The following is a 25519-nucleotide window of genomic DNA, read 5'->3' on the forward strand; positions in this document are numbered from 1 at the left end:
AAATCAATGTTATGTATTTCAGGAAATAATCCCTTAAAACCACATGGCACCACAAATCTTAATAACCATATACATGTATATCTTCTTTGCATATCTTTGTTCATTGGTACACTGTAATGTCTATCGAAACACATAAAATTTGGGCTGCATCTCAAAATGTTTAAAAAAAAGTTAAACACATAGCTAGAAGTGAATTGAGTATATTGATATTGGTGGTCTCCTTTAAGGCTGCCCAAACTATCCAGACTAGAATCTTGATGGACGTAGGTGAATTCTTGGTCCTTGAACAGTAAATGTACTTGAAACATAAGGACATCAAAAAAGACCTTTCCAAGGACACATACTGTATCTACAGGTAAAAAGGTAAAAAAAAAAAAAGCTGTTTTGAATTTAAGTATTAAAATGAACTGTGCGTGAGACCTTAATGAGACAGAAAAAAAAATCACACAAGGTCGTCTTCCGTAAGAACAGAAATTCCATCCCTGTGGGGCAGAAAAGACAGAACTTTTTGTTTTAGCAAACTGCCCATCAAATAAGCATAATTACCATCAGAATTCATACGGTGTTCTGAGACTCCTGAAGGCAAGCGGCCCCACTCAAATTAGCAGCTCTGATAAATCACCATTAATTAGCTAATAAAAGCCAGCAGGTGGTTCGGAGCCCAAAGACATTCCCTGGTTGTCTGAATTATGTATATTACAGCAGTGCACTGATAAAGTAAATGAGTAGGGGGAACAACAGATAGGAGTTCTGGAGGGCCCTCATGTAGGTATAATGCTCCAATCAAATCTCCTGCAATTCCACAACCCCACCCACAGGAATACAAGTGGCTCTGACCCCCACTCAAATCACATAACACTCTGGCTCTGGTGTGAGGCATATTTATACATGGATTATGTATGCAGAATGCAAAGTTTGCCTTAGCCCACCCCTGAATAAAGAGCTTGTAAAGATGTTACACTTTGATTATAGAAACATAAGGCAATTATTTGTAGAAGTGAGAAATGTGGATTGATTGAGGCATGATGACCTCTCTGCATCGGGCTGACAAGGGCAGCATGTATTCTTGATCATCTTCATAATCATACGTATGGGGAAAAACCCAAATATGTAGAAATGATTAATTAATGTGTACTCACTCTTTAAGTATCAAGCATACAACATGATAATTAGCATAATATATCAACAGTTTTGACATTATGAGCACAATAATGCAGATGAAATCGTCATCAAATGTTTTTACTCTTTTACAGTTGTATTTACAACCTTTTTATATGCATGTATTTAGGCTTCATAGCACATGCATTTAAGACTTCAACTAAAGAACTAAAACAAGGTGAATAAGAAAACATGACAAGCATGCTTTTCAGTTTCATATGAATTGCTAAATGAGACCAGCATTGTAAATGGATGGAAGAAAAAAATGACTTTAAGGTGCTCTGTGGAGTTTTCTTGTAAAAAAATACATTTATGTTTACTTTCAGTATTTCTCACCAAAACACAAACTGTGAAGCCTACATAACTAATGTGACGAACGCATTTCCTTCCTCATAAAACATTTGCAAAGCCGATTTTTTAAAATTTTTTAATAATTAAAAATGGTACATTGTTTAACTCCACGTTTGCTTGCTAGCAGTCGTCTTCTTCTTCACTGACTTTGCTAGCTCATTGCTATGCTTTTTTGTGCTTTGCTGCCTCCAACTGTCAATCAGTAGAATAGTGTGAAACAATTGGCAGGAATGTATATCGTATCGTTCACAAACTTGTCCATATGCATCCTCATGTGTGTGCATAATATAAACAAAACACTGACCCACTCATAAAAACCTTGCTCATTGGCGCTCCTACTGGTCAAAAACTCCACAGGGTACCTTTAAGTTTAGAAATGGGGACTATATCTGAGTATAAAAGTACATAAAAATGTAAATACTCTTATTAGTATTTTCTTAAAAATGACAATTACTATAGTAGTAGATTTGTAGATTCACTGTGTAGACTTTTATTACCTATATAAAACAACAACAATAGTCACACCACTTACCTTTGCAGTGGGTGTAGCTCAAGCACCCACTTCATATAATCCCTGTGAAGCATCATTAGCCTCAGTCGGGGTTAAAAGAGGTTAAATCAACACGTAATAGCTACTTGAATAGGTGGTTAGCATCAAGATATGATGATGCTTGTTAATATGTGTATAGTTAATGTAAGACATTATGTTTTAGTGCAGTTTGATGAAGTGTATTTTTTGCAAATTAATATTACATATAATTACCCATCTAACTCAGAAAAATCCTGCCACAACCAAGTTTCTCTGTCAGCAGACACACTCAGAAATCTAGTTTGCTTCTTTCCTCCTTGGGTAAATGAGCTCTTTTCTCTGGGTTAGATGTCCTGAGGCAGCCGCTTGGCAGAGGGTGAAAGAAATGGCAAAAAGGCATCCACACAAGTGGGACATGGGAGCAGATGGGACACTGATTGCAGTGTTGTTTACAGCTGTTGAGGTCCTTCCACACTGCTATATAGAGGTCAGAAACTATGTCTGTCTGCCACATTTCACAGCACAGCCACTGAGATACACAGGCATCTCCCAGGCACAGCTCACTGTCAATATTAGCAATTTTAAAGAAACACGTTGATGGAATATAGTTTGGGTTTTTCAGAAACAGGCTTATTTTTGGGGATGATTTTGATTCTTTCCGCCGATATCAGATTTATTTTCCTCCAAATGTTCTCACAGAAACATGCACTTGCTCAGACTTTCAGTGAGGAGGGAATAAAAAGGACAGCAGAGAGTGAGAAGGAGAGAGTAACTGGGAGGAAAGCCATCCAACACAAAGGTCTTTGACGATCGTTAACATTTCTTTATGTTCGCATTGAATCACTTTATATGGTTTTACCAGGGACGTTGCCCATTCAGGATTGCTCCATCAGGGTTCTGACTATAGTCTGTATCTCAAGCAATAATAGCCCAGAGCGGCAGGTGAAATATATCCAAAGTAATCAACCTTTTGCAAAGGCACCTCAGAAGCACACATTTCAACAGTGGTGTGTAATCTAATATAGTGGGTGGCATCAACTTGCTATGCTGAGATATTACTTCCAGCAGAGTATTTGCATGGCAAGATCATGTAACTTTAGTCAAAGGCAATAGAAATGCTCTATCCCTCTCCTTTCCATCACAGTAATTGACACAGTGCCTGAAACGTGGACTTACTGGTCAAGCAAAATTATGTTGAGCTTTTTTGAAAGATATTTTGGTTGGTTGTCATTTTTTACATAATATGTACTCTGTAATAATTTCAATAAAATGAACTCAAAGAAATATTGAAGGAAATGCCTTTCTATCTATACATACTGCATACTTGTATGAAGTCTGTGGCTTTTTGGTAGCAGTCCTTAGATGCGAATATCTGTCTGAAAATCTTCTGATGGTTCATTTCCAGCAAGATTGGCAGCTAACCCAGGATAAGACCATTAACGGCTGCCTTCAAGTGCTGTCAGAAATATGGCAATGATTTTAGTACACACAAACAAAATAACAAATCATGTGTGTGAGACTGAAAAATACTGGAAATTTTCTGCAAGACCTGAGAGGCTGAAGTATAATTTTAAGGAGATGTAATTCCTATGATGCTATTTTGCGCTCTCTGCTTTTGCTACTATTTTCACTTCTTGTTTAAGCCTTACTTTAAATATCTTTTTTTTTCTTTGAAAAAGTGGATTACGTCATTATTTACATGCATGACGTTAATTTTCTCCTCTGTATTCTTCTGCTTAAATGAAAACAGTTGCTTAAAAACTTACCATTGTGTCCATTTTGCTTTGCATTTTTAAACTAATAGTTGGGTGATTTGACATTAAGAGATATTTCTATACAGTTCCTACAGAGGTATCTATCCCTTTAATACCACTACAAATCAGTGAGCATTATCGCATCAATTTAATGACGTACCTTGATTTGTCAGGTATTTAATTTACTGGATGAGCCAAAAATAGATACTCCTAAACCGTCTGATTATTTTATCTATAAAAGGTTCTTAAATTGAATTTCCAAAAACATATTATTAATGATCAGTGTAGTGATACAAATTACCTGTGCTGTGATAGAATTTTTTATCCATATTGCCCACCCATACTATACCATTTTAACAACTGTCAGGTGTATTTACAACTTAAGATTTTGGAAGTAGGAACTTGTAAAGAGTCGCTTAAAGGCAGCTTTAGACAGAGTTGTAATGAACACAGACAGGACCGATAACGTACACATGTCGGGGGGAAAAAAACTGTCAAGATGGCAAAGTTGATAGCAATTACAACCATCTGACATTAATTAAGTGTATCATACATCTGTAACATTAATGTCCCACTTCTACACTATTCATGTAGTATGTGTATAAAGTGCTGAGTGTAGTGTAGTGATTTGTGGCTGACACAAACTGAGGAACATAAAAGAGAGATGAACAGACATAAAGCACCATGTGTGGGAGGCTCGGGAAACTTATAGAGGGTCTCATTAACCAGGTGAGATCCAAAGTGTGTAAAACAGTCTAATGGGATACTGAGTGTGTGTGATTTTTTTTGCTTCCGTGGAGTTCACACCAACCATGTTGACTATTTTTCGAATACCTCAATGAGTCGTGGTCACTCTGAATAACGGGAAGCTTTCCTAGAATCATCATCGCTGAGATATGATCGTTATCGCACATGATACCAGACATCATTTCACTGTTTTTTTTTTTTTGAAAACAGTGTTTTGAATGAAAGCAACCATACCAAGAGCACAAAAACAAAGTAGACAACGTGACATATTCATTTATGATGATAAACTTTAAAAATACCTTTTCTCTTGAATTGACGGGCATGAAAACGAAAATAAAATACAACAAAGTGTCATATCAACTTCGAGATTTATATTTCAGAATGAATACCATTTTATTTGAAAAGTCAGTGTTCATGCTGATTTGCCATACTGATCCTCATGCCTGTGACTTACTGGAATTCCCCTGGAAACCCAGAATAAAGACGGATTCATTTCATTCCCAAAAGTTGGCTAATTTATTAATGTCTCCTGTTGTTAAATATGATGGCGTTCTAGTAGTTAATGTATTTTTAATAATGCAAATATTTTAATTAGCCCAACCCCCTCTCCATGCATGTAATCTCAAGTGTATAATGTTTAGTGTTGATGTTTGCTGCCTCCACACTCTCTTTTTCATCAAATATCTGTCTTAGATTCATCTTATTTTCACTATATTTTCCTTTAAACAAACAAATAAGTAAATAAATTCTTCCTCAAAAAGTATTCCCTTATTGTTTGACAGAAACTTTAAAAAAATGACAGTCCAAAACATAAATAGATTATCAACGGAGGCCATCAAGAAGGCGGTGAATTAACAGTGTATCTGTAGGGGTGTGTTTACTGAATCATACTGTTTAATAAAAGCATATTGTTTTGATATGGTACACTGTATAATGTGCACGCATTACGTAATGCTTTAGATAATCTGAACACACCATAGTTGTGTTTGGGGTTTGAGAGTGTGTGTGTGTGTGTGTGTGTGTGTGTGTGTGTGTGTCTGTGCGTGTGTGTGTGTGTGTTCTTATTGGTGCTTTGAGATGCATAGCCATTGAGGCCATAATTTAGTCCATTATGTCCTCTGGTTTGCAGTCATAGCCTCGGGCCTCTGGCACTGAACGTTGTGTCATTTGCTACCAACTGGGTTTTTGATGAGAGTGTGTGACCTAGACGCCTCATCCCTCACCACTGTCTCATTCCCTTTATTTACATCTGTCTTTAGCATTCTAATTACTCTCTTTATTGCTTTAGCCTGGAGGAATCTGTTATACTGGAAGAAAAAAAAAAAGGACTAAGGACACTGGAGTTTTAACCAATAATAAAGCAGCATAACTCCCATTACCCATAGGCAAAGATTGGGCCTGTGAGGGTCTCCTGTTATGGGCTGTGGGCAAGAAAGACTTCTCAGTCGAGCTTGTATATGCAGTGGTCCATTTGCTTTACTGATGTGTGAATTTCAAAACAATTTGCTTTCACTCCAAAGGCTTCCGCAGTCAAAAGAGAATTGTTTTTTCTGATAATACTCAGTTTTATATGTCTCTGGTGTTGTGATCATATTGTAAATAAATATTTAATTGGACTTTGTCAGTTGATAGACTAAATGTATTTAGTGTTTACACTTTGAGATAAATTTCCTGCACTGAAACTATGAAATTTGTCTTTCAGTTTCCAATCATATCAGAAGGATACACATACATAGTAAGTTGTCTACACTTAATCCATTTTTTTGGACAATGTAAATGCAAAAAAAAAAAAAAAAACCCTTTTAAATGTTCTGTCCCTTCCCACAGAATTTTATGAAATAGCAAGAACAGGCACAGCAGTCTTTAATGAGCTCTCAACTTTAAAGACTTGAAGGATATTAACAAGCTGCTTGACAAATGGTGCTTAGAAGCACATTAAAGACGCAGCTAATGGTGCGCATAATGACGGCTAATTTTCGATCAGATATAAATTAGAGCCCCCAACAGTTATTTGCCTTAAGGACTTTATGTAAATGATTCTGTTCTGTATAAACTGAAAACTGAGAGAGGGTGAGTGAGTGAGAGAGAGAGAAAGAGAGAGAGAGAGACTAGCACTCCTTGTGGGTATGATTAATAGATCTGCAACAGAGCGCGGCTGTCAAAGCCCAATGAACACACATCCACTAGACAGCTCTACCACCTTCTCATTAAGGTCCAATCTCTACGAGGTCTACAACTTACTCATTCGGAACACCAAAACAGCCTCTGAGAACGAGCGAGTCTAACACTCGTCGGTTGAGATGGTTGCAAAAAGAAGATCAGGTGAAAAGGGAGGCGAGGAGGAGACCTAGCTGTTCATAAACGTGTATACCCATCCAGTGTTGTTAAATATTTGATAGCTGAAGGCACTTTGATGCCATCAATTTGCACATTAGGTCATAATACGCAACTGAGTACACATGGTGTGACTGAATTAAATTATGAACACATTTAGTTAATCGCTTATATATTCATTCATATATTCAGATCTGCCATTCTCATGTCAAAGGTCCCGGTCCGTGTCTGTGTTTTGTTTCCACAATAAACAGGATTGACCCAAGTTACAAATCACATCACGAGGGAGAACACAATCCTACTGTTTTTTTAAATATAGCATGTTAACCCAAGATTTCATGAGCACAAGGTTTGTTTTGTTTTGGTTTTTTTTACAAACTTATCTTGCATTAACTACTTTTTGCTGAAAAATCTCAACCAAGCTTCAACTGAATGCGTTTCCATAAATTGTGACCTTAGCACTGCTGTATTCACAAACTGTATGTAAAGTTGTTAAACAACATTATTTTGGACATTAAAGGAAGATGAAGATGAAAAAAAAAAAACAACAACTTTACGTACATTGCTCAGATGATTCTGAGAATGTTTGAAACACTTTGTAGTTGTTAAATTTGTGAAGATGAATACTGTTTATTAATTCATGTGGTCTTCAGAAAGCTTGAAAGACTATTTTGAGGAATGTTTCATGGTCAAAAGAAATGAATGCCACATGATTAAAGCACCTACGTTATGTAGTTTTATTTTATTTTTGTTCATATTCACATATAGGTTTTGGAGTCTTGATAATAACCTGCATGTACTGACTTTTTTTTTTTTGACAATGAAAGTTGAAAGAGCAAATAATACATGTAAAGATTGAAAATCGCTCATGCGAAGAAGAGTTTGTCCCTTTTTGAACCTCCTTGTTCATTCATCTGAGAAGTTTGGAGATCTCACCGGAGTTATTTCTGTCTTTTTTTGCCAGTGCGTTACAAAATTGACTAAATGTGAGACATGTGGCTCAAAACAAAATTATGTCACCAATATTTCTTGTCTGCATGGGCATTGAAGTACAGTGAGGGTTTTTAACTATTACTCCTCACACGCCTCTAGCTGTGAGAAAAAGTACTGCAGATGGTTCATAATTTGGGGGGGCGGGGGAGGGAGGTCAGTTTTATTTTTTACAGTGTACAGAAATATTTGTAATGAAAATAAACCTGTTTGCAGTGTAATGGATCCCAGCCCATAACTAGATTACTTCTTTAAAAATGAGGCTTATTGAATGAGTTACTATTATCTATCGATATTGATAAACCTCATCGGCATCCAAATTGCAAAATTTACTGAACACACACAATCTGAGATAAAATCTAAAACATGCTCACATTTGACTTATATCGCAAAACAATATAGCTCAGCTATAGACCGTATTTCCCCTCAAGCAAAAACATTTGAATGTTCATTTAGATTCATGTCGAAAACTAAAAATCACACAATGGTACCAACTGTTTGGACAATAAAGAACAATTTACAAAACCAATAATTAGAATGTTGAATTTTAAAGAAATTAAACAATCGTTTATGTTTCAATGAATAACAAAATGTATCAAAGAGATGCAAAGGCGCATAGGGGCAAAGGTAGAAACATGGTTTTGCATCCAAATCATTATTTTGGTGGCAGCCACATGTCAGGGGTGAGTGTGCATGGCCCCCCTTTAATCACGCCCCTGAGCTATTTTAGTTATGAAGGCTGTGAAGGTTTCCATGGCATTAAATTAAGAGGGACTTTTTTTTTTTTTGGTCAAATCCCATTTCTGATTTGTAATGAAATGTTGAAAATTGAGTATCTCATAATGTCTTCTTTTTTATTTGACGCAAGCTAAGTATAAATAAAAAGCTTGCATTTTATTTCTTACGTAGGAAAAAAATGACCTGACTTTAAATAAATGCAGTCTGTTTAAATACATCGATCTCATAAATGTTTAATAAAGAACGAACTCGTTTCTGCGCATGTCTGGACAGCATCCAATGTTTGGAATACATTTCTTTCTTTAGATTTTAAATGAAAGGTTTTGTTAGTGTCCGGCCTTTTCCTAAAATTGTTGGCTATTTCTAGAGTTAAATACAAAATAACTTTTTGGGCATCTTATTCCACAGATTGGTGTCTTTTTTTTCTTGCTATTGTCACATAGACCTGCAGATAAAAAAAAGAAAGCTTTGCCTTGTCAATTCAATATGCAGTAGCTATTCTTATAATTCGAGGCTTGTCACGTCTTAAAACTTTTATTTCCCTTTCAGGCTGCAACTTTTTTTTTTTTTTTTACTCCATTATAAACCCATGTGACAAACAGCACAGTCACCGGTCACGTGATTTAATTTATGATGCATGTCTTCGATCAGTATAAAAAAGTGAGGAATTTAAAATGGTTTCCATTGGTCAAATGAAAGATACAGTATTTGGAAAAAAAAAAAAAAAAAGTATGCCTACCCCTGGCATCAACTCGCCTGTTTATGACTGTGCGCGTGGCTCGTAAGTGTGCGCGCGTGCGATTATATTAGAGAGCGCGAGAGGAGAGAGAGAGAGGGAGAGAGAGAGAGAGAGATGGAGCTGTTTCATTGGCAGATACAGTGGCTTTCCCTCCTTTGCATGCCATCCTAGATCAAATAGTATCCCACCAAGCTCCTTCTAGCCATCCAATGCAGCCCCATCGATTAGTTTCTGGAAAACACTTAACAAACTAATGACTATTGATGGCTGATTAATATTGCATCAACAACAACTGATTGGCGACAGTATCAAATGGCGATTGCCGCTTCACATTCAAGCAGCCATCTGACGTGGTGTTGCACAATATTTTTTTTGGCGGTGCAAAAAGGAGCCAACAGATGATAAATAAAGGGCTATACAGCGGATAGCGCGTTCAATTTATGGCTTGCAGTTCGAGAGCAGTCGCGTCTTTGAAGGCAGACACTTGGCGTAAATGTACAGTTAAAATATTCTACTCTCAGGTCCCCAGGCGGAGCTCCGACAGTCCCTGGCTTCATTAAATTTTCATCAGTATCCCTGTGAAAGGGGGGAAATGTTCAGGGGAAAGAGAAAAATAAAACAGAGGGCGTAATTATAACAAAAGGAAACAGCGCTGCCCTTTTCGTTTTGTAGAAAGCTCCCACAGTGTGTGTCTCTCTGTGTATACGTTTCAATGTATGGAGCTACACATGCAGAATGATCTGAGCAGATGTGTCTGTGGCTTTAAGGTAAACTGTTTGGTTCACAGATTTATTATATTTTTTAAACAAAAAAAAAAAGAAAAAAAAAGACCTTCGATTTTCTTCATTGTGCTGAGGCCTTTTCGCTTCGTGTGTGTGTGTGTGTGTGTGTGTGTGTGTGTGTGTGTTTTCAGTGCTGGGGATTGATTCGCTATCAAAGAATCTAGATCGATTTTCTCCCAATATGTGAAAGTGAAAACAGGCAGCAGTCTGGATGAGTAGCTGCCTGCCTGTTTGTCTGTCTGTCTGTCTGTGCAGAGCTTGTCAAGCAGCAGCGAGGCTCACTGCATAAAGTTAATTTCAATTCCCGATGAGACACTCACTCGACAGCCCTCCCTGACCAGCGGTAATTAACAGGGATAGCTAATGACTACTTAACTCGCTCTTCATAATTATCTGGTTTTCATAATTCGATGTGTAATTTAATAATTCGCTCTTATTAACGTATTAAGTGAATGGCTCATTTAGGGGAAATTAGAAGCACTCACCAGGAGCATCTTTTAATTGATGAACCATCATCGCTGTCTCATTAATAAGGGTCGTTTTGATACTCTTAATTTGTCACGAGGATGGCGGGCGAACATGTTTGGTTTATGGATCAGCTTTATGAAGGCGGAAGAGCCGTTTTATTAAAGGGTTTAGTTGGATAAATATTGAGGAAAGCTACAGTATGTGTGGCACATTTGAATCAATTAAGGTATTTATAAATTAAAATAAAACAAAATATATTTTACAATCTTTGGGAGAAACTTAACTGATTTTCTCGCCCTGTGACACTTTTATGAAAACCTGGAGATGCATAAGAATTTTTCTTTTTATGTTTATTAAAAATGACAAGACCTGACACAGCATTTTTTTGAAAAGTGGAAGCTGGACTAAATATATGCTTTTAATCAGTAGTTATTTGTATGGGAAATCACCTTCCTTCCTCTTCTTGTGGTAAAATTTACCGTTGAAATCAGATTGCAATTATCAGAAACTAATCCCATGCAAATGTATTCCAGGTGCTGTAAATAATGAGTGTAAACGTGGAGGACAGGTTTCAGAAATGCTAATGTTCGGCTCGTGCAGCCTCTCAGGTATCTGTCCATGGTGCTGAAACGCTTGCTCAGCGCTCAAGCAGCCAGCCAGCCAGTCAGCCCTGAAGCCCCAAAACAGCATCTCTGCTATGGACATGACATTCAAAATTGCTCCCTCCCTTTTTTTTTTTTTTTTTTTAATCCTCCTCCTTCACATATCTAACCATAACTTCGAACCAAAGCTTTTGCTTCAAAGCCCGCATGCACGAACGAAGCATGTTTGAGTGTGTATTTAAATAGAGACGGGCACGTTGGCAGGCGAGCTGTTTTTCTGGCGGGCTGACATCTGGCAAGTCTGCGCTCCAGGGACCCATCCAGCTCTCCATAGACCCCCTGATTAGACTCTAATAGAATATTAGCATTTGCTCTCAGGTAAGGCAACAGTGAGCTGCATAAGCTGGCAGCAAGTCAGTTGAGAAGCCACGTGTGTCTTTAACATTGATGGAATAGAGAAAGAGAGAGAGAGAGAGAGAGAAAAGTGGCTCCTGTAAGGCCTGCTTTATGATGAGGCCTGGAGGAGGATGGTGTAATAAGAAGTTAAAGGCACAAAAGCATTTTCTAATTATATTCCACATTTTCATTCTCGATATTCGTCTCTAGTATCACCCAGACAGTGAGAGAACAGATTGGGTATGGGGGGGTTGGGGAGTGGGTTGTTGGTGGTGTCTTGCTCATAGGCACTGGCTTTTTCTAAAAATCAAACCTGACACCTCTTGGTAATGGCAAAGTCAAGTTACCTTTATAAAAAAACAACAACAACAACATGGCAATATTCGATATTGGTAGTCAAATGAGCCTAAAGAAGCCAGAAAATATCTATTTAGAAGCTGTGCAGCCCACAGCTAAACCGTTTCCCTCCTCCTCATCAATAAATAAATAGATGAATAAATAAAAGAATATTAATATGTCTGGATGAGCCACATTACACAGTGTAGTCATGGAAAACGTCCGATTAAATGTTAAAGTTTGTTCTTTAATGAAACACATATTGCAGTTCAATAATTAAATAAATTAAAATTACATGGATGTAATAAATTAATAGAATTATTTAACCAGGGAACCAAAAGCAACATACATTACAGAAATAAGTTACCTCAGCTAAAACAGCAATACAGCAAAAACCTGTACGGATATATTTATGTGCATCGACTGGTTCCAATGAAATATTTACATTGTACACGTATACTTCTATGAAGCTGTTTCTTTTCTCTTCAAGAAAAAACATTACTTAAACAAGGTGATTTTTTTAACAAGCAACGACTTCATAATGATGCGCGTATATTTATACAAATAAATAGCAGAAAACATACATAAAATAATTTAAAAAGAGAATACTATCTCATATATATCTCGATTGTACCATCTCAAACGTTAGAAGTCGTAAATTAATAAAAAAATTGGTGACTGTATATTTCACAGTCGTTTCCCTTTAACCAGAACAACACGCTTAACTTGCTGTCAGAATTTGATTTTCTCAGGCAAAACGAGGAGGGGGGGAATCCCAATAAATATATAATGAAGTAAACATGACCTCACTCAATAAATAGTTCATAAGATACCGGCCCACGCTGGATTGTAAACTTATTGCAGCTGGTAAATACAAAACAAAACATGTTATTAATTTTTTTAAATTGCGAAATTGAGTGAAATCCTTACAAGTGAGTCACTATTTGGATATTTCCCACACACTGAGGCCTAATAATAAACAACCCTACCTTTTGTCCAAACCCCGGGTATCTTTAAAATAGATCCCTGATATCTTCGACTTTGATCACACATGGTAACAAAATAAGTGGAATTAATTACACATTTAGACACAAAATGAAGTGTGTGACAAGTAAATTATTAATATACAAGGAGGGTTATTTGGCAGTAATCTAATATAGCTTTCAAGACCAAGTAGTGTGCTGTCCTCTTAATCCCCTCATGGACCCTGAATAAATGTCAGACTGCATCGTCATGAACTCGGAGGGAAAATTTTTTTAGCTTATCCTATAAGCCAAATACACTAATAGTCACCAACCAAGTGCTTTGAGTTCAACTAGCCCCCCGTTTGTTTGGAAATAACAAAGCTATTTTTCAACGGGGTATTTCTGCTCGAGGTCTAACGCCAACTATAGTCCTCATGTGAAATTAATCATAAATAAAAATGAAAGCATAGAGTCCTGTAAGTCATACTGCGTTGACATTAAAAAGGTGAAGCATAGTAAGTAGTGTGGAAACAGTGGTCTTACTTGCTCTGTCAAACGACGCTTTACTTGACTCCACATCTCCCTCTCAGCGAGTACAAGACGTGACAGTGTTGGGGGGGTGGGAGGAAAGAGAGGAAGGGAGGAGGGGGGGAGATTTTTCGACTTTTTCAGTCATTTTTCAATTTTAGGAATTTTTCGAAGTTCAAAGCACAAAGTCATCGATGATTGAAAAAAAGCTGTGAGATAGGAAATATGATACAAATCGTCTCTTAAGCAGTTCCAAGTCTTTTTCGTGGGTGGTGTTTTTTTTGTTTGTTTTTTTTTTTTTTTTAGACGCATGCAGAGTATTTCATTCGTTTCTGTTTCTGTCGCTGGTTGCAAAACCAGACCCGCACCACGTTCTTTTTGAGGTCCAGCTTTTCTGCGATTGCTGCGATTTTCTCCGAGGAGGGACGCGGCTGAATGGCAAAATAGGCCTCCAGTGATCTCTTCTCCGGCGCGGCTATCGACGTGCGCTTCCTCTTTTTCTCCGCGCCGTTGAACAACTCGGGTTTATTAAGTTTCTCCCTGTGTGATTTCTCGGCTTCTTCTAGCCACGCTTGCAGAATGGGCTTCAAAGCAATCATGTTGTTGTGAGAGAGCGTGAGGGACTCGAATCGGCAGATGGTGCTTTGGCTGAGGGAGCCCACCCCAGGAATCTTCAGGCTGGCTAAAGCTGACCCTACATCCGCCTGGGTAACCCCGAGTTTGATCCGTCTCTGCTTAAACCTCTCTGCGAAGGCTTCCAAGTCCCTTGGATCGGCGTCCACGTCGTTCATGCCCATGTGCGGTGGTAGCCCGTGGGCATGAGCCATGTTGATGGCTGCCTGGTGCATGTGGTTCATGCCCGCCATGTGGGCAGGGTGCGCAGGCGTGGAAACCACCGAGCCATCCGGTCCTGCCATGGCTCCTAGTGCCAGTCCCGGCGTGATGTGGTCCAGCAGGTCCCCCTCCAGTGCCTGGTGAGGCTGGTGGTGGTGGTGATGGTGGTGGTGATGGTGGTGGCCAGCCAAGGCGGACGGATGAGAAATAGGCACCGAGGAGGAGGAGGAGGAAGACGAGGTGCAGGGGAGAGTGTTCATGGTGTGGTAGGTTGCGTCCGGCTTGAAGGGACTGTGATGTGGAGGGTGGTGGTGGCTCTTGGTCTGCGAGACTATATCCACCGCCGCTAGAGCTTCAGCCCGGGCCAACAAACTCTCATCCAAGCCTCCGAATATATTGCTCTGCAATTGCAAATAGAATGCACACATAACTGTCAGCAGGGAATTCTCCCTCCACTCCTCGGTTTAAAACATTTCCAGAATGTGAAAAAAAGAAATCATAAAAAAGGAGCACACAAAACAAGACACATGCAACATCCCAGGTCATAAAAATTAATACGAAAGGCAAAGCCGACTGAATACATAAGTTGAGCAGAGGAAAAAAATATGGAGGTGTTGGGTGATTTGCTGTGCAGACATGAAAAAAACATCAAGCAAAAAAAAAGTGGGCTGTCAAAATGTGCCTTTAAGCAGTGATTATGCAGAATACGTACCGGTGGGGTTGGGAGACAGGCTCGGCGCATCGCCTCCGAGCTGCTGCCGCTGCTGCTGCTGCTGCTGATGATGGTGCTGCTGTGTCGGGAGGACGAGCAGGAGGATGAAGGTGCATTGGAAGTCAAAGTGGAGGATGAGGAGGAATGCAACGAATACTTGGGTTCGGGCAAGCTGGTGTGGGCCATAGCAAAATGCTGCTTGCTGTTCAGAGACATCATCATCATATTTGCGGGCGTCCAAGCCTCAGCAAGTTCCTTTTAATAAGTTAAGACTCCGCCTCCTCGGTCGGGAGTTGAAGCCCAATTGCTTCGCAGGAACCTCAAGTCAGTGTCGAATAAAGTGTAGGCAGAAGACGGTCGTCCAACACTGAAGTTATCACATCTATTTATTATTACTAGCGGAGGTATGGAGGTGTCTCGTCTCTTTTGCAAATGAGATATCGCAGGCACCAACACGCCATGCAACTGAGCGCAGCCGATACCGTTTCCTTTGTGGACCTGTGGCGCGATTGTTCAAAAAAAAAAATTCTGTTTTGCTCCTTCAACTCTGCCCAACTTGTGTTATTTAAATATAATTTTTTTGCCTTGGAATTTTTTTTTTTTGTTTTTTTGGCAGAACTCCTCATAGACGACGCCAGAAAAAAATATAAAAAAAAGTTTCTTCCCGTCTCTTAGGATTTCCAAAATACTTCAAGTTTAAAAGTGTTGTCGCTTTCGTTGACCTGCTTTGGTTTTTTGTCAAAAGTTTCCGTCTTGAAATGACCGTACGTGAGAAGTGATGGTGGTGACAGTCTCTGTACTGTACCTCTTCGACTACGTTGAATGCTGCGGGGACCCGAACTGCCTCTGCTCTGAGGCGAAGGGCAGACTGAGTCTCTCTCCGCCTCTCTCTCTCTCTCTCTCTCTCCTTCTCTCTCTCTCTCTCTCTCTTACACACACACACACACCCTCTCTCTCTCTCTCTCTCTACAGCTCTCTCAGTCTCTCACCCTCTCACATACACACACTCTTTTCAGCTGTACCTGAAAAACCCTTTCATGATTTATTATTCTTCATTAGCCACACCACCACCACCACCACCGCTGCCGCCGCCGCCGCCGCCGCTGGGGACTCTGCGCATGGGCAGTCTGCGACAAGGCATTTATTTCAAATGACTCTACTCCTCACCACCAACACCAACCTCGTTACCACTACTAGGTCTTCCGAAGTTCAGAGGCTTTTTTGAATTCCGATTTATTGCACCTGAAAAATTATTTTTATTGCTGAGTATTGTAAACAGAATTGAAGTGATGCTAGACAGACAAAGTGCGTCCCAGAAGGAGCAGAGATACTAAAACCATGGACAGCTCCACTCCAACCGCTTTGACAAAAGAAATCAAAGTTATTATCGTAAAGTTAGATTTTCTTGCAAGTCAAGAGAAAATTATTATTTTTTAAAAAACAGATATGTTAGCTAATAGGACTGGCAGCTGATCAGATTATATTTATATCAAAATTTAGGATTTTTTTCATGTTGTCACTTGCTATTTTTTCTACTCTGTTGCTATGACAATTTTCTTAATATTGAAAAAAACTTGTGGAAAATGCCAGAGACAAATTATTAAAATATGTGAGAAAATTATAACCTATTTTGTAATATTTTGTATTGTTTTATGAATTGTGTTTTGGGCGCAAAAATGTCATCAGTTACTTTACGAAAGACGATTTTAAAAAAAAGTGGATTTTTAAGATAATTAGCAGTATTTAATTGCAAATCTATATGCTTGTCATAGCAGGCTATTATCTTATATCTCTTCTAATTAAGCCACATCATCGGTAACATCATTAAAAGGTTTAATCACATTGTAATTAACAAGTATCTCATTTGTTTAATATGGAGACGACAATGAGATCAGATAACTGTTATGATGGAAGTAACAGTCGGAGGTTTGTTTCTATTCTTATAGAAAACAATGCCTTTTCCTGCATTTCCTCCTCTTTCTCTCTCTACACACACACACACACACACACACACACACACACACACACACACACACACACACACACACACACGGAAATGTGACACATCTTGTAGCAGGTATGAAGCAATGATGAGTGTGTTTAACAGAGTGGAATTATCCCCCAATCTCCTTAAATGTGTTAATATGTAATGTTGGGGACTCTACTTTAAATTCCCACGTTTGACTGGAAATTATTAAGTCTTATCCTAATTATAGGCTACACATCGCCGCCCTGGTACGTGGCCACATCCTGTGCACCGCTCCAATAAAAGTCTGTAAGCATTTTTTTTTTTTTTACCGAGGCTACAGATGTTCCAGCGTGAACCTGCGATAGACGCGCTCCCTACAATACGGCGGGTCTTTGTGAGCGACAAGCCCCCCCCCCACCCCCCCTTTTTTTTTTTTTTTTTTTTTTTTTTTGTTCTGTTATTTTGATGCACCTAGACTTTTAATACGTCCCCACGGCTGCGACAAAAAGCTTGTTGGTGTTGCTGCACAGCAGTTTTTACATTGCAAGAGAGCCATCCAGCTGCAAAAAATATGTTGCCCCCCTAGCGGGACAACAGGCGCTGCTGGAGCCACCTCCAGACGCCAGGAGACAGAGATCAGGCTCAGGAGACATCAAGGAGCAATCAGTGTCTGCTCACATATACCGACAGACTGATTTATGATGAAACTTTAAAGAAATCATTTATATTTCACCACCTCTAAATCGGTGTATGAAATTTTCATCCACAATGAAACACACAAAAAAGTATATCTTAAGTCAAATAAATCAGCCCGGGCTGCTCCCAAGCAATTTACTTTGAAGTACATTTTCAACACTTCGTGAGTGTGTTCACTTACTTAAGGCTTTTACTTCCTATGCCAACAGCTTCCTCGCGTTTGAGGGAGGACAGTATGTCAGACTGTTTAACAGAATTACCTTTGAAGGACCTGCCATGGCAAACAGAAACACAATTAAGGGGCACTCCAGATATTTTCAGTAGGTATCAGAAACCACTCTGTGGCTTATATAGTAATGGTTTTGAATAGTAGGCAAAATAATATAATTTTTGAATGTGTTTTCTTTGGGCTTATACAGGCTACAATAGCACCTTATATGCAAATGTATCATTTTATCTTAAATAATTTATTAGAAAAAAGTCATTAATGTAACTCATAAGACTCTATTGAGAAAAGCCAAATACACTGATGACGATGGTATTTCAGCATAATATTACTATATAACATATATTTTAAATAATTAAACATATGAGAAGGTCTCGAAATGAGAAACATCTTACACCCTTGAGATCGGTCTGCATTTGTTGTGTCATTTTTTAAAAATTTACTGTATAATTTGCTAAATGCCCTTCCAGTTTTAAGCGTGTTATGCCTCAATTGGTGTCATTACGCAGTACAGTAATTGGAGGGAATGTTGCTATCATTAAAAGACTTGTCTCAACGCTGCAAGGTGCAGTCATACCTTGCTTTTAAAAACATAAACCCTCGGTGGAATTCCGCAAAAAAAAAAAAAAAGTCTTTCACTTCAAGGCGCTTTACTACATATAAATAAATCTGCACTGTCTAAAAATAAAAGTAAAGCCAAAGTAAAATAGAGGGAGCACATGCAGCAAGGCTTGATATAACTCAGGTGACTTGTTTGCTTTTTTTCCTCCTCACTCTCTTACTTACATCCAAATCAAGGAGTGCTGCAGAGGTGTCTGTGTGCTTTACACAAAGACATACTCTTCTCAGTCTCCCTCAGGAGCTCTCCACGTTAACAATCCCAATTACACCGAGACCACCAGAGACAGCTGTTTTTATTACAGAACCGCTCCTTTGTGCCGCCAACAAGGTATCTCCGCTCCTAGACTGAACACAGAGATAAAGCTACACTGAGAGGCAGAGGAGAGGGAGAGAGAAGAGTGGAGTGAAGTGGATGAAGTCTCTTGGCTGCTCGCAGTGGTGATGCCTTTATTCACAGCTTTTCCCCCCCTCCCCTTTCTGATCTCGTGGAGCTCTTTACATGTCGGAGCAGAAGGTCAATGTTTGTTGGGAGACGGTCTACAAAGAGATCAGGATCTAACTCAAGGCAACAGCAAATCACACAAAGAAAAGGGGGTGTTTCAGCCACTAACAGCGGTGCTTTATTTATTCATCTGCTTTACCTGGGAAATGTGACAGGTTCCACAAGGAACATTCTGGCTTTAATGTGTTGTTTAAATGCATACAACAAGCCTTCAGGATTTACTAAATGTCACACACTGTACTGTAGCTCTCAGAGGGAACAAGTAGCTCACCACTTGAGATAATGAAAGGGGTTTCAAAAACTGCACTTGAATTGCAGCTCAAGCGGTATACAAACTCTCTGATGGTTTTCTATTTGATCTCTACGCTAAATAAAAGCATCAACAGTTCTCAGGATATTCTAATGACTTTTTATGCGTTGATACAAAACTGCTAATTTGTGTGTGACATTTTATTAGAGCCACTTTTCCTGAAATAGTTCATAAGACCTGAAATGTTTGTGCATCTTGGCTTAAGGCAGATTATAATGAACACTTAATGATGACATAAAGCCAATCAGGCCTTGTTTCTGATAAAAGAACAAGTAATTTTAATTAATTATATCTGCGATATTCTATGTTGCAGTTCATAACTAGGTCAAGTTCATAACTGGAAACGTGCAAAATTCAAACAACACAAGTCGCTCCCACTTTTGTCACAATTTTCAGGCATAACATCACTTTCGCAACAGGAATCACAGCATTCATGAAAGTTCAATCTTAGTCTTTTTATATGAAATGATCTCAGCCCAGTGTTAGAAATATAATGCTCATATCGGACGATTCCGCAGCACACAATTTGCGTCCAATACCAACGTTCAGCACCGATAAAGAAATTAACTTGTTGTTTATGAAGCAAAGTGGAAAGTATAGGTGTGAAGACCAGGGTGGTGGATGGCATGTAGTGCATCCAACTTGTCAAACAATTAATGGTCACTCTTTTTTTTAAAAAAAACCTTGAAGCAGCATTTTTTTGGCCACTTGGGGCAGTGGAACAAGGTTTTTTTTATCCAAAACTGACATATAATCCCCTTATAAAGTTATATTCCAAACGTGCTAGCAAACAGTTGCCTATTTACACATCTAACAGACACTGTGCAACATTAGCATTCATTTGGAGTCACTGATCACTTAAGTCCTCTATTCACTCTCCTTATAGCTCTGTTTTGGTCTCCACCAACTCATAATGGAAATATCTGGCTGTGTAGCTGCTAAATGCTCCACTATGATGCTGCATCCGACTGTCTGCCTGCTATTTGGTGCTAGGTAGGTAGGGTACAGTGGGTTTATCAGAGCTTTTCTGTTGAAAAAGCCGCCTCCTGCTGTTGGAAATGAGGTTGATGAGAACAGTGAGAGTGAATAAAAACAGTAACCTTGCGGGCTGTAATACCAAAACAATGAGCTGAAAGAAGTTAAAATGTTCTGTGGAGTTGAGGGGAACTGCAGATTTGAGTGATAATAAAACTGTGGGTTTGTCACTACAAGCGACCCCTTTCACATCACACGTAGTCACTTAATCCATTGCTAATATGAAAATATTGATTAGTGTAGCTTTAATCAAGTCCTTTAGTTGCCTGACCATAACCATAGTTTATTTGCCATAACCGCTGTCTTTCCCTTACCTTAATCATACCACTATTGCCATGCATAGAAACTGTAAAAAGAAAGAATTTTTAAAACGTTTACATTGAACGATTAAAAAAAATGTAGTCTTGTAATTCTGAGTTTTGTAGAAATCATCCGGTACTTAAGTTCAGTCTGTCAATAGGGTTGAGTCTCTCAGGTTGGTTGAGCTTGACTTAATAATAATAATGATAATAATAACTTAATAAATTCCAGATATCATCATGGTCAATATCATCACTAATGTGGACTATTACAGTAACCAGCAGCAAAGCCAGCTAACCTGGTCAAGTAGTGAAACCAACCTCAGGCCTTAACTGATTAGAGGCCGTGAGAGTGAGGTGTGCCACGAGGTCAGGAAAACAAATAACATCACCACCAGTTTCCCTACTACGCACCAGGTACCAACCTTTGAGGGGAAGACATTAGATTCTGGTCCAGCCCTGCCTATAGGCTGCAGGGCAGCAGATGATAAGGTCAAGCCTCATAATGATGTCACATACCTTTAGGTACTTCAGATCAATATCAAGAGAGGCACGTTATACCTGACAGCCAGTCAAATAAACCCTGCCTGGCAAAGGGAAAAAACGCTTTGAGATTGTCTCTTCTGATAAAATGAGATCCTCTCTCTCTCTCTCTCTCTCTCTCTCTCCCTCTCTCTCTCTCTCCCTCTCCCTCTCCCTCTATCTCTCTCGATGCTTTTGGCAAGGATCATATTGGTGGAAGCCTTTGTGATATTTGAAACAGTATGGTCATTCATACATCTGAAAAAATATCCTGCTGTTTTTGACCAGATTTGACTGATCAGCCTTCAATGACAGGACAGAAAAAAAACCAGAAAGTTTAAAATTTAACCATGCAGCAAAGCATGAATTACTGTAAACTGCTTGCATTTGATGTCGTGTGGATGCACGTGATTCTGTAGGAAAACGTCTGACATGACAGACGTTCCTTTGAGTAAACCTGACCTCATATGACAACGAACGCGATGGTGAGGAAGGCGGCGTATACGAGGAATAACACCTCGGAGCATGTGACTATAAAGAATGCGTATGTCAAGTGCTATACAAGTGATTAATGTAGCAGGATGATTGCAGAATTCTATCCAACCTGGATGAACATTGCTGCTGCCTCTCTCATTAGTTTGACTGTCCCACGCAGTAATATATTGCTTGTCACTGGGTTGTCTAATGGTTGATGCTAATTGACCTCCTTTCCCCCTTTCTTCTGCACAAATGAAAAGATTTCCTGCGTCCTGTGATGGAGCATGTCACAATCTGATCCGACAAATTAAAAAGCTCTCTGCTGTCACACTGTCATCATTCGGAGCCCTTGCCTCATCAGCTATAATGATCATTTTTCTTCAGTGGAACCACAGCAGTGCACTGCCAAACACAATACTTAAGGGGCACACCGCTGCAGTTGTGCAGTGTGTGTGTGTGACATATCTGAATGTCTGCCATCTGTGAAATCTTCAGTACTGTTAATCTTGAACTGTCCTTCAACCTATACATGGGTATATTCTTTTCTATTAAGGATGAAATTTCAGTTCATGCTTAGATTGGAACCCAGTTTTCTGTCTTTCAAAACACTGAATTAATTCGACCAAGTGCATTGCATACATTTTTGAAGAGTTCTATCTATATAAGGAAAATATGCTACATATATTATTTATCACCACTTAAAATTTTGATTCTATTTTATTTAAATAATTGAAAATATTACCAGTGTAACCTAATCTGTAACAGCCTCAGATTATTTATAATTTGTCATATTTACCTGTCTCACACTGTCAGACCCTGAAACCTTAGTCAACCCAAAAAAAGTCTTGAATTATGTTTATTAAAAAGACAGACATACAGTATATTATAATGACATAGATGTGGGAATTCACAGTTAAACAGCAAGATCTTCACTGAACAGCTTTACATTGTTTTTCTTTTTGTTGCACTTGAAAACACGAGTGCCATTCTGGGAAGCCATTGGCCCGAACATGATAGCAACATGAGAGCTCGGCCACCGCACATTATTGGCTGCAGCGTGATGATGACGCTCATTACCTGCAATCAGCTGCCCCATCTGTGGCCGAAACAGAAATTGAGTGTGTCATTTTACCTGCTGACTTTGTGTGTATAACTTTATAATTTATGCAGTGTACCCATACTATTGACAAAAACGCAGCGCAGTGATCAAAGCGAGCCATTCAGGAGGTTGGACAGGGCCACGAAGACAAGGCCTGTAACACTAATGATCTTCAAACGCTCGTCTATTTCACTGGGAGCTATGCGCAACTCTCTAGCAAGTCCCCCGTCCTCCCCCTGGAGGTAATTGTGCCTGGCTGGTTAGGTGACAGGTGTCAAGTGGCCCCTCCTCAACCGATTCATCATGCTAAGCAGAGAGGAAAAGCCGATCTCTCTCTCTCTCTCTCTCTCTCTCTTTCTCTCTCCATCTTTATATTTTTCTGCATGTCTGTCTCTTTCTTGTAAACACATACAACTATTTTGTCATAACCTCAGTGTGACCCAATCACATGTTAGCAATGTTTTATGACAATGTTGGGAAATTAGAATGTAATCGGATCTCGGTCAGCAAGTTGGTTCATGCTGTCAAATAACAAACTGGTCATGTTGTATCTCATGCTTATTTAGCATAAATGAATGTATGGTGTGTGTATGTTTGTGTGTAACAGAGTGTAGGGCTGCAACTAAAGATTCAACTGGCAATAAAAATAGTGAAAACTACCCATCAAAATCTCCTAAATGCCAAGATGTCATCAGATTGCCTGTTTTTTTTCTGTGCAACAGTCCAGAACTCTAAAATATTCCGTTTTCTATGATAAGAGACAAAGAAAAGCGGTAAAATTTCATAATTGAGGATCTGGAATCGAGAATGTAAGAAAAAAGAGAATTCTTGGTTATTTTTCCGATCAACCGATTAATCATTTAGTCTAATAAATGTTAGAAAACAGGGGAACTGTCCATCACAAGTTTCCAGACACCAAGTTGACATCTCTAAATAGCTTATTTTGTCTGATCAACAGCTTAAAGCCCAAAGATATTCAATTTACTATAATATAAAACAGAAAAGCAGCAAGTCCTCACACGAGAAGCTAAAACATGACATTTTTTGCTTGTTAAATGTTTAATTAATTATCAACATTTTTTTGTTTATCAACTTATCTGTTAATTGATTCATTGTTTCAGCACTAATTAATACTAAGCCAAACTGCAGTCATCTTTCTGTGCAAAATAACCCACAAGAGGTTGGTGAATAACTGAGTGAACAAATAGAGCAGTGATGAACTGTGGGCGACCACAGAGCCACTGACAGGCAGGGCAGCACAATGGTCAAAAATCCTACAGCCCAGTGGAGATGTGGAGAAAAAATACAGCCTACATTGTGTAGAAGAGATAGATAGATAGAGAGAGAGAGAGAGAGAGAGAGAGAGAGACCACACCCTCACCATGCCCGCCTGTCTAAGCAGAATCCCATAGGGACCTGCCATACACACGCTCTATCACACACACACCCCAGTCATTAATTCCTGCTTTGCATCTCCACACCATGTAATATTTATGGGTCACCGCAGCTTTGTATTCACAAATGGAAACGCCAAGAGAAAAAAGAGAGAAGACACGATACCTCAATCAATCCGGTGAATAAGGTTCAGATTGTCACATCATGGCTTTTTTTTTCCCTCCACTAAGCCAGTGCTTAGGCAGCATTCTTTTCTTTGACCTCTAAACAAGTGTTTTGTGTGACGGATTGTTAGACGCAACCTTTGAGATGGAGTCATATTTAACTCCTTTAGAGTTAAAAAAGCTCAAGGCAAGAGTATTATGAACGTGACTGAAAAATTTCATAGCTGCAGAATCTCAAGAACAACAAAACTGCATTAGTCAGTAAAAACGAATGCATGCTTAATACATTTTTGCTAGATATGACACTGGAGTATAAACGACATACAGCACTCTCGTACAAACATTTGCTGCTACTCAGAATCTCCAGACTAATCAAGGGAAGTCTTTGGTGCATTTTTCCCTTCTACATCTGACAGATCATAATTGGGGGCCTTTTTTTCACTTCCTAAGATGTTGCCTGAAACCTGTGATGCAACAGTGGGAGTCATACCCTCGCTGCCTTTCAAATCAACAGTGGTGTCAAAACAGAGCCCTGAGGAACCCCCAGTAGAGCATGGCTCACCAGACCCCTGTAGAGATTTGAAGACCACTTTGGAACTCTAATCCACTCAAAATGTGCTGATAATTTTCCTTGCCAGGACACTCTCTGCCTGGTGTCACAAGAGTGGCCTCCCGGGAGCAGATCAGCCAATGATAACAAAGTAGCCAGATGTCTGGCGCTGGCAGAGTCCCAGAAGCCAGACAGCGGCACGCAGCAGCATCCGCTGTGGGCTACAGATCAAAGATACCTGAGAATTACTTATGGGCACAAAATATGTGTTGCTTACTCTACAGTTCCCATTAATAACAATCTGGGAGAATTTGTATTTCTAATTAACTCTTTTCTTTCGGCATACAAAGTGCTGTAGGTTGTCTAAGGCTGCAGCAGCAGTTTTTCTGTAGCTACTGCGAGTCGACAACAGGAAGTCGGATGCAGCACTGTCTGAAGGAGCCAGATCAGCTTTAAATGCAGTTCTGAGGCTCAGAACACCCCCTGACTTGCCTCAATAAACAAACAAACAGTGTAAGAGTCAGCGAATTTAGATTTAATCATGCTGTATGGTGCCTCCTTTGACTGGCCCTTGATGCATACCTCGAAAGCTATAAGTGTTGACACTGAACTGATTCAACTGTGTTGGAGTGTAAATGTCATTAACAGTTTAATCATAAGTGCTTTGCTCGTACTTTTATTGTCCTCAAAC

General features: G+C 39.2%; 2 protein-coding genes across 19 annotated transcripts in view; one reads left to right on the top strand and one right to left on the bottom strand.

Moving 5' to 3' along the window:
- Positions 1-25519, top strand: part of LOC121888517 — a 192425-nt gene that overhangs the window by 55851 nt on the left and 111055 nt on the right. The window contains exon 3 of one of the 16 annotated variants that reach the window (XM_042400094.1): positions 6242-6274. The exons of the other annotated variants lie outside the window; for them this stretch is intronic. Within the exon in view, the coding sequence (XP_042256028.1) occupies positions 6242-6274 (33 nt within the window). The remainder of the gene's footprint in view (positions 1-6241; positions 6275-25519) is intronic. 16 annotated transcript variants of the gene reach the window in all.
- On the bottom strand, positions 13720-15268 carry pou4f2 (POU class 4 homeobox 2). 3 transcript variants are annotated; one of them, XM_042400085.1, is made up of 3 exons: positions 15115-15268; positions 14960-15015; positions 13720-14681 (listed from the first exon to the last, which is right to left on the bottom strand). In XM_042400085.1, the coding sequence occupies exons 1-3, from the start codon at positions 15186-15188 to the stop codon at positions 13720-13722; spliced, it is 1092 nt and encodes a 363-aa protein (XP_042256019.1). In that variant the 5' UTR covers positions 15189-15268. The 3 variants fall into 3 exon arrangements, with proteins under 3 accessions (XP_042256019.1, XP_042256010.1, XP_042256002.1); XM_042400076.1 differs by having other exon boundaries at positions 14960-15018; XM_042400068.1 differs by having other exon boundaries at positions 13720-14652; positions 14964-15268.

This window comes from Thunnus maccoyii, chromosome 2 (genome assembly GCF_910596095.1).
Source record: "Thunnus maccoyii chromosome 2, fThuMac1.1, whole genome shotgun sequence".
NCBI classification, from domain to species: Eukaryota; Metazoa; Chordata; class Actinopteri; order Scombriformes; family Scombridae; genus Thunnus; species Thunnus maccoyii.